Source organism: Sprattus sprattus (genome assembly GCF_963457725.1).
Source record: "Sprattus sprattus genome assembly, chromosome: 11".
Classification (NCBI taxonomy): Eukaryota; Metazoa; Chordata; class Actinopteri; order Clupeiformes; family Clupeidae; genus Sprattus; species Sprattus sprattus.
In genome coordinates, this window is record NC_137909.1 from 16828159 (window position 1) to 16838519 (window position 10361).

The following is a 10361-nucleotide window of genomic DNA, read 5'->3' on the forward strand; positions in this document are numbered from 1 at the left end:
AGAACAATGGCCGCTTTAAAGGAAGTCCAAACACAATTGGCATGAAGGTTTGTCATTTCCCTCTTGTCAGTCTTCTTTTCCGCATGAAAACATCACTGTTGCAGACATGCTATAGTACACTGCTCTGGGATTCTGAATCTGAAATGACCGAGAAATTTGACGGTTTTGTTTGTCTGTTTTCTGCAATAAACGACTGAAAGTACAATGCAGGATAATGTATGCAGCACCTTCTGGTAGAATGCTCTGCTGTGTGGCACGCAATTACTGAGTACCCAGCATGCATTACTCTGTAGGAGGTCGAATTTACTCATTTAGTAGGGTAAGTGGGAAAACGTACATATTTTTAATTTAAGGGATGTGTGGATACTTTATTAAGGAGTGTGATGATGTGGAAAGCCCACTCATACACACACACACACACAAACACACACAATCCAGAATGATCTAGAATAGTCTCATCTCTAACTATTAGCATTAGCAGGGCTTTAAGTTCTGTCTGATATTATACACTTCATTGTGTCCACCAAAATAGGTCCAATATTACTGTAAGCACTGTTGTTTTCAAGTCTGTTTTGCATGATTCAAAGATTTAAGAGCAATAGAAAAAAAATGTAACACCTACAATCACAGTGTAAAAAAAGCCAAGTTATAAGCACGCAATTCAAAGATGAATAGAAAAGTTCCCATGCCACTAGTCCTGAGACCTGTGAGCGGTTGAGAGGTTCAGGAGAAGTCATTGGAGCTCTGTGTGGTGTTGACATCAGTCCCTGGCTGCTCATTCCGATAACTGCGATAATTGAAGGCGTACAGCAAGGGATTCACACAGCTGTTTAATAAAACGATTCCCTGAACAACTCGTCTGGGTCCCCTGAAGGCCACCCGTCGCACCAGCTTGACCGGTTCCAAGGGGGCAACGATGATCATCACGTTGACGACATGATACGGAATCCAGAAGATGAAAAAGGTCACCACAATGCTGGTCACCAGCACTGCCAACCTCTGATGTGACCCCATGGCTTTGGCGCTGACCTTCTTGTGCAGACAAAGATAGGAAACCAACATTGTGCTGAATGGTATGACAAACATAGCCATCGTCTCAAGGAGAAGAAGGCCCACTTTCTGTTCTTCTGACCTGAAGACCTGCTCACAAATCTGCCTTGATCCGTCAGTGACGATACCGTAGGTGGCCGCAGGAGAAATGGCAAGAGCTGCAGCCAGCACCCACACAAGGCCCAACACACCATGCTCCCCTCGTTTCCCAAGCCTGGACCACTGCGGACGGTACAGGACCATCACGTACCTCTGCACACTCATTAGGGTCACGATAAACACACTGGCGTGAACAGCAGTGATGGTGACAAAAATTAAGACCCGGCACAAATAGAGGTCCGTGGTCCAGCCGAAGAGAAGGTTCCATATCCACACAGGCATCATTGCCAAGCACAAGATGTCTGAGGCCGCCAGGTTCATCATCAGTTGCAGGGTGAAGTTTGCCTTTTTGAAGTTGCGCACAAGGACCACTACGACTGTAATGTTTCCAAATATGCCAAGAAAGAAGCAAGTAGCCCGAATGGCCAAGCTAGCTATCTCCCCTTTGGAAAGGGGTACTATGTTTGAGCTGTTGCTTGACACATTCATGACTTCAGGAGGGAAATTAGATAATGCTTCAAATCAGGAACTTGTGGAAATATTAAAAGGAAACATACCTCCCCTGCCCGTTCTCTCTCTCATTCTCTCTCTCTCCCTCCCCCCTTCTCACCGCCCTATTCTCGTATTTCTCTCCGACACATGAAAACTAAACATTATCACATGAATGTATATCAACCAGTTTAATCCCACATTTTGAAAGATGGAAATAGCAAAATCATGTATCATTATTTACCCTTTGAAATAATCAATCATTAGTATTTTTATTTTTATTTTTTTAAGGAAAAGTAGCTGAAAAAGTGTGTTTTATGGTAAGTCACAATTATGACCAGTGGGATAATGTGTTCTATACTGAATCTCCCAGCCCAGTTATTAACACATTTAAAACTCTCATTGTCATTGGCAGTGAGGGTATACAACTTGCTAGAGTACGTCATAGAAGTTTTTACGTATCGACTCCTCATTTGTTAAGCCGTGAATCCCACTGTCCGCAGGATTCAGGGGCGTATCTGTTGTTGTCATGCCTGAGGTAAAAAATAAAAATGCAAAGAGGACTCTATTACGTTAATGATAGCAAGTTGTACACTATAGAAAGTTGTATACCCACAGCAGTCCTTGGCATTGCCATTGGAATGCTTCATCACATTTTAGTGTGACTAGAGAGACAAAGACAAAAAACAACAACATATTTTAACACTGTTTTATTGCTTTATTGGAACACTTTAGTACCAGCGCATTTATTGTATTTTATTTTAACAACCGTATAGCAGTCATGTGATTCATTCTCAGTGAATATAAAGATAACAGGATTTAGCATTTTGGTAGTCTGTAGAATAAAAAGTAAAGAAATAAACAACTATCACTATTTGCATGATTTCCACAGGATGTGACATTTTGAATTTCAAAACTTTTTGTGTGACTGATAAACAAAACAAAAAGGTAATTATGTGGTTGCTGAATCAGATGTCTATCAGTCAAAGCTCTTAGGCACGGCACATTTTAAAAAGGCACTAAAATATTATTTGCAATAAACACAATGAATTCAGGCATCTTTGTTTTTGTTTGTTCAAACCATATATAGCAGAGGAATGTCAGCATCTTTCCTTCGCACACTAAAAAGAACTTAATGCATTCTATTGTGGAATTCATGCATGTCTTGTACACAAACTGTACACAAACCATGTACTTCTGTGGGCTAGAGCAGGTGAGGTGCAGTATTCATGTTCTGGCCTCAGGGGTCCCAATGTACTTCTGTGGGCTAGAGCAGGTGTGGTGCAGTATTCATGTTCTGGCATCAGGGGTCCCAATGTACTTCTGTGGGCTAGAGCAGGTGAGGTGCAGTATTCATGTTCTGGCCTCTGGGGTCCCTAAGTACTTCTGTGGGCTAGAGCAGGTGAGGTGCAGTATTCATGTTCTGGCCTCGGGGGTCCCCATGTACGTCTGTGGGCTGGAGCAGGTGAGGTGCAGTATTCATGTTCTGGCCTCAGGGGTCCCCATGTACTTCTGTGGACTACAGCAGGTGAGGTACCCACACTAAACCCACAGCTGCACACACAGGAAGTGACCACAAAGATTCCTGCATTGGTTGACCCATAGTGTGCCTGAGCATGTGATCTAAAGATTAGCCAGGTTGAAGGTGCTGTTGGCCCGGCACAGGCTATACCAGAGTGGGCCTTTGTGGAAACTCTCTATACTAACCCAGTAGGGGGCGCTATTACTACACCCACAGAGCAGAGGCCCACATTGGCAAAAAGTGTTATCAACCCAGCATACTCATGACACTGTGCGATAGCTTTAATAAACCCAGCTAACTTATGACACTGTGTGGGATATCTGTTATAAACCCAGCTAACTCATGACACTGTGTGGGATATCTGTTATAAACCCAGCTAACTCATGGCACTGTGTGGGATGGCTGTGGCTGCAAAAGGCCCACTTTGATAGATGCACACTAACTGTGCTGTGTGTCTACCCCACAATTCATAAATACTGTCAGCAGTGGATACCAAAGGCAAGGCAGCATAACTGAATTTATATTCGTATCAGCCCCATCTACAAAAAGACAAAAAAAAAAAACAGATACAACTGAATAAAATCATATACTTATCCTGAAAAATAATAATACATACAGCAAATACACTTTACATGATTGTAGGAAAAGTCACGTGTTGATTTAAGTTTATTGAAAAATGCCAAATGATAGGGATTATGCTCTGACACTATCCTGATCAAATACTGGCTATTTTCTGGGTAGTAAGCTTTTTTAACAAAAAAAGGTTGATTGTGTTCTGTGACACAAAAATACAATCATCTGTCTGTAAATATGCCAAGGAGCATGAGAGTAGTTTCAAATGTTAAAAAAAAAACAATCAATAATAACTGCCATGATTTCCGAGATCAGTGATATTTGAATTGCACCGCTGTATCTGCCAACATTTGATTGGTAGCAGAGATAAAAGGCTATTTATTTGATTCCTGAATTGCATGTCAATCAGAGAAAGCTCTTTGGCAACTACAGCAACAAAACGTTTGTAATAGGTAGTAACAGACAATGTCCCAAGGTAGTATTGTACTTGCCCTGATTCTACTTTCCTCTTCAAAAGATAGAAATGACCATTGTGGTTACCCATTTCCATGTACACCTTGCAATTCCGACCCCATTTCATTTGCCTATGAAAGCACAGGCGAAAGTCTTATTGTCTGGCTAAAACTGTTCAGTGTGTACTTTAAAACTTAAGCTGATTCCATTTCAGTAACAAAATATTGTCAAATCCATTTCCAGTGCTGCTGCTAGCCATTTTGGTGCCCTAAGCAAAACTCCTTTATGATGCCCCCCATTACAAGCATTATTATTTTTTGGCCGGTCAGAATCAGTCAGAACGTAATTTGTTAGACAGCATTTTAACCCATTTCGAACAGGGCCTCTGTCTCAACGTCCTATGTAACTCAGACTGGTTTCAGTTCACTGCCTGGTCACAGTTTTAACATTGTTTTAGATGGGTCAAGGGGGGGCGCTATTTGCCTCTTGTCAATACAGAACCTAAGTTAGTTATCTAGCTAATGTTATAGTCTCCTCGATTTAACTTCTACAATTATAATGGGTGCCTGTGACACTTCGTATGAACGAGTTCATATTCATGAATTCATATTCACACATATTAACACCAGTTCATCATGTGTAAAGAATGCTGATATGAATTATGAAAACAACCAGTAGTCAATGTGCAAGCTTCCAATTGAATCTTGATTTTAAGATACTCTATTTGATGTGGGGCAGTCTGTCCTTCAGTCGAGGCATGATGATCTCTCGCTTCAAGTTTACCTGTTCGTGTTGGCGTAACAAATTACTATTATTATGTTTTTGTTGGCGTAAAAAATGCTAGTGGAGTCAAGTGAAATTGAGAGGAGCTCGTCTCCAGGGCACGGATAACACTAAACTCATATTTTTCTCTTTTCACGGATACAAAAAAAAAAGGCTGTAAATAATTGAAATATGGGACTGGAGTTGTCCCTGACAGGACAAAACAAAATCACCCATAATTCGGGATGATAAGGACAATTCGGGACGTTTGGCAGCCCTACTTGCACCTAAGTTATAACATATTTGAGTGTGCTAACATTATCAATAACGTCAGCTAGTTCGTGGTGTATGCATAGGCTAACCATTTAATAAGCAGCACATTTCCCGTATTTAACAATGATTAAACATGGACTTACCTGAAAGTGATGCACGGGCATCATCTTGCAGTTTCTTACTCTTTCTTTTTTTCTGACCCTGACTCCTGTTGTCTTTTTGAAGCCATTTTAAATGTGCCTTATATTTCTATACTGAAATAATATCGGCATAATAATTTGGATAACTAAGATGGTTTTTCATGGTACCCCCTCAGGACGTGCTGCCCTACGCACAGCGCGTAGTGCGCGTTATGGGAGCGGCGGCACTGCCCATTTCTATGTACAGTACACTTTGCAATTCCGACCTCATTTCATTTGCCTGTAAGCACAGGTGAAAGTCTCATTGTCTGGCGAAAACTGTTCAGTGTGTACAGTAAACAGTTTTTTAAAATGAACAAATTATTGTCAAATCCGACTGGTACAACACAATATAAGCTAAGCGGTGGCTTCCTTAGCTTTGACAGGGCGTGGTATAGCATGGTGAAATAGCATAACAGACTGGACTAGTGAGCTAGTAAGCAGGCTAGCAAGTTAGAAGGCTATCTAGTCACTTGTCTTTATAATAATAATAATAATAATAATAATACATTTTATTTATAGGGCGCCTTTCAAGACACCCAAGGTCGCCTTACAACATTGAATAAAACATTTAATTATACATAATACAGCAACAACTTTACAGGTTATAGGCTTGCTTGAACAGGTGTGTTTTGATTTGTGTTTTAAAAAGAGCGATTGAGTTAGGGTCAATGTTCCTGATGTCAGGGGGGAGGGAGTTCCAGAGGTGAGGGGCAGAGCGGCTGAAGGCTCTGGATCCCATGGTGGACAGATGGGCTAAGGGGACGGTCAGGGTGATGGAGGAGTCAGGGTGATGGAGGAGGCAGACCTGAGAGACCGGGTAGGGACATTGATGTGGAGGAGGTCAGAGAGGTATGGAGGGGCGAGGTTATAGATTGCCTTAAATGTGTGGAGGAGGATTTTGTAATTGATGCGGTGTTTAATGGGAAGCCAGTGGAGTTGATGTAGAACGGGGGTGATGTGATTGATGGATGGTGTCCTAGTGACGATACGGGCAGCAGCATTTTGTACCAGTTGAAGTTTATGGAGGAGTTTGTGTGGGAGACCAAAGAGAAGGGAATTGCAGTAGTCCAGGCGGGAAGTGACAAGGGAGTGAACCAGGATTGCCGCGGTGTTGGGAGTGAGTGAGGGGCGGAGGCGGTTGATATTGCGGATGTGAAAGTAGGCAGAGCGGATGGTGTTGTTGATGTGGGTATTGAATGATAGGGTGCTGTCAAGGACGACACCCAGGCTTTTAACCTGAGGAGAGGGGGTAACCAAGGAGTTATCTATGGTGAGGGTGAAACTGGGGTGTTTGGTGAGGGTGTGTTTGGAGCCAATGAGGACTGCCTCAGTTTTTTCACTGTTAAACTTTAGGAAATTTGAAGAAAACCAGGATTTGATTTCCTGTAAACAGGCACAGAGGGCGGAGGGTGGGAAGGTGGAAGTGGGTTTGGTGGAAACGTAGAGCTGGTTGTCATCCGCATAACAGTGGAAATGAATATTGTATTTACGGAAAATCAGTCCAAGTGGGAGGAGGTATATGATGAATAGGATAGGGCCAAGGACAGAGCCCTGGGGAACACCAGTGGAGAGGGGGGATGGGTGGGATGAGAATGATTTTAACTGAATGAACTGAGTACGTCCAGAGAGATATGAGCGGATCCAGTCCAGGGGTGTGTGAGTTATGCCAATGGAGGCTAGTCTGTCAAGGAGGGTGGAGTGGGATATGGTGTCAAAAGCCGCTCTCAGGTCGAGGAGGATGAGGATGGATAATAGTCCTGAGTCAGCTGCCATCAGGAGGTCATTAGTGATTTTGATGAGGGCCGTTTCTGTGTTGTGGCGGGGGCGAAAACCGGATTGAAAACAAACCGTCAGAGACAACACCAAACAATCTGATTGGCTGCTGCCAGGGAAAATCGCTCCTCATTTGCATAGGATTCAACCATTTTCGGTTGCGTCGCCCAAAACGGTGGACTACGTCACAATGGATTGGCTCCCATTGAAATGCATGGCATTTAGGATATCACGTCGCTTGTTACGGTGTCACGGGTTTGCACCGTAAACCACATGCGTCAAACTCAAAGATCCGCCCCGCCAAGGGATTTCGTCCGGTCCCCCGGTTCCTCTGAATGTTGCAAAATGTAAAAAAATTGATTTGAATGTGCCACAGTGTAATTTTATTTGGCCCGCTAGATAATATCTAAGGTATATCAGAGCTGGCGTGCCGTGGCTGCCGGTATGTCGCACGGACCACTAATACCGCAAGTCCCACAAAGCACTGCCACCGCGTTGGTAGCCTACGTCAATTTAGACTTGCAAGCACGAGCCCTTGCCCCACTGTCTGCAGCCTCATCACCTGAAGTCAAAGTTAAGCTTGCGGCCTGCCCACCGAAAGGTGGACTTGAAAACAGGGGTTTTCAAGATAAGTGGGAGGCAGAATATATGTTTACTAAGTAAAGGGCAAACCTGTTTGTCTTGTGTGCGGAGCCGGCTGTAATGAAAGAATATAATTTAAGACGACACTATGAAACGAAACACTGAGACAAGTACAAACATCAAAACATGAAACAGATGCTCCAGAAGGAAGAGTATTCGAAAAGATCCCTGGTGTCACAGCAGACTGTGTTCATAAGTGCCTAATTACAAAGTGAGGCTGCAGTGAAGGCAAGCTTTATTGTAGTAGTGGAGATTGCTAAAGCATCAAGACCCTATACCGAGGGAGAATTTGTCAAGAACTGCATTATAAAAGTTTGCAACATCGTGTACCCTGATAAAAGGCAAGCAATTTTAAAAGAGCGCCCTTCTGCATTTTTGGGAACTTCACAATAGGACGGCAAGGCCCGACTCAATGTGAAAAAGGCCTGATTGTATTTAAGATTATTGCTCTGTACTCTGTTTGGCTCTTTGTCTTTGTCTGCAGTTGATGTACTTGGCTCATCATCTGTCCAATTATATATTATTGTTGTTACCATTATCATAACTATAGAAAGGCTCACTAGAAGCAGTGGTACGTTATTTGTGTTTTGCCCAGGCAAGATCGTTGAAAGTATCTCTAAAATAGCCTATTCTTTTAAAGATTAAAATGATTCAGCATGCATCTCTTTACCCCGGTACTTTCTGGCATGGTCCTTTCATATCATACTATATTTGGTGATCAGCACTTAGCCTACCTGTCCTATGTGTCTCCTGGTCCACATTTTCCTATGATCTGGAGGCTTGTGGTTGCTCCTCATCTTAAATGTAATGTTATTATAATACATTTGGCATGAGTAGGCTTAAAATATGAGTCTGAAAATATGAACCTGTTTCACATAAATTAATTAGCCTACACATTGTCATCTTTATCACAATGCAATGTCTCTGTCTTCCCTGCTGCTTTGATTCTTTGTAACCAAATCTGCAAAGATGTGCTCCCCTTTGCTGCCTTCTTTAGCTGCTTATCTAGTAGCTGCCTGCTTCTTAGGCTAAACATGGCAAACTGAGACTGGGTTCATGAAGATTTTAATTATTTCATATCACTTTTCCATATGACACCTGTGACTCACAACTTATAATGTTGCTGAAGAGAGAGAGAGGGAGAGAGAGATTCCTCAGCTGGCTTTGTTTACACCTAATCAGATGACACTATGCAGTGTGTGCTATGAAGCACTCTCCAGTGTGCAGTGCGTGCTATGAAGCACTCTCCAGTCTGCAGTGCGTGGTATTACGCACGCTCTAGTCTGTAGTGCGTGCTATGAAGCACTCTCCAGTTTTTAATTTTGACCCTTTGTGTATTTCAGCTTGACACCCCTGTTCTAGACCTTAGTGCTGCTTTTGACGCTATAGAGTTATAACCGGCCCTCTGAGGGCAACCATAATGCTGATATGGCCCAGTTTGAAAATTAGTCTGACACCTCTGCTCTAAACTGAGACACATTACCTACTCACCAGTGAGTTCTTCAACTAACTCAAAAAGCACGTTAACAAAGGTAATAATTCCCCCCTCTCAGAGAAGCTTAAAACATAGTAATAACACAGGATGTCATAAGCCCCATACCAACATTCACTTTCATATTTCAGAATCCACTGTGTCTTAATAACAGCCAAGCATATTTGAATAAATGCAATCCACTCCAAGTCAAGCTAAACACATTAACTTCTAACTAAATGCAAATACATTCAATTACCAAACCCATAACACAAGGTAGTTTTGCACAATAAACATCTTTCACGTTCAGTTCAATGTTCTTTCAGTTCCAAATTGTCGTGCCACGGTCCTCAACGTGTATTGAACTGTTCACAAAATGGACATGTGACAGGGTAATATGAACCACACCATCTGTCAGTGGCGTGGGAGAGTGAGGGAAAGAGGGCAAGTGAGCTGCGGCCACATCAAGGACTATGGCCTATGTTCTATGGTGCTATTGGGTGTGGCACTTTAGATTTACTTCCCAAAGTAATCGTAGGGGCTGTATATAAAGAAACATGTCCACTCTCTGGGTGTACCCCTACACAAGAAACAATAAGGCGTAAATAGTGGCTAAAACAGGATTTGTAATGCAGTTTATGCCTAAGATTAACAAGAATTTATATATAGAATATGACATTTGATAATTTGTTGTGAAGATTCATGATGGCAAAGTCAACCATGTCGTCATTCAGGAAATGGAATTGAAAGAGGTGTTAAGATTTTAAAGACTATATGGTAGACTGTTAAACATCAAGATAATTTTTTTGTCAGTTACCCTAACAATAATATGTTCAATTTTATAAAAGGTTAAATTCAGAACAAAAAGAAAATAAAAACGGTCCAAGACATGTGTGAAGACAAAGATTGTTGAGGACAAATTGATTTTGGGTGACATTTGCCATACCAGTGGTGTAGCCTAAAACTAATTTAACCTCACACAGTTTAGTAAGACTGCACTTTCTGACAAATAATAATGATTCAGAATCCAGAATTATCTAGAATAGTCTCATTCCAATCTATTTGAATAATC

At 42.0% G+C, this 10361-nt stretch overlaps 1 protein-coding gene across 1 annotated transcript; it reads right to left on the bottom strand.

Annotated features, from left to right (window-relative positions):
* Positions 1 to 723: 723 nt before the first annotated feature.
* Positions 724 to 1470, bottom strand: LOC308372329 (atypical chemokine receptor 3-like; the record flags this gene model as incomplete). The annotated part of the gene is made up of 1 exon (XM_080847485.1): positions 724 to 1470. One exon carries the CDS (start codon positions 1468 to 1470, stop codon positions 724 to 726), a length of 747 nt encoding a protein of 248 aa, XP_080703611.1.
* Positions 1471 to 10361: the final 8891 nt, after the last annotated feature.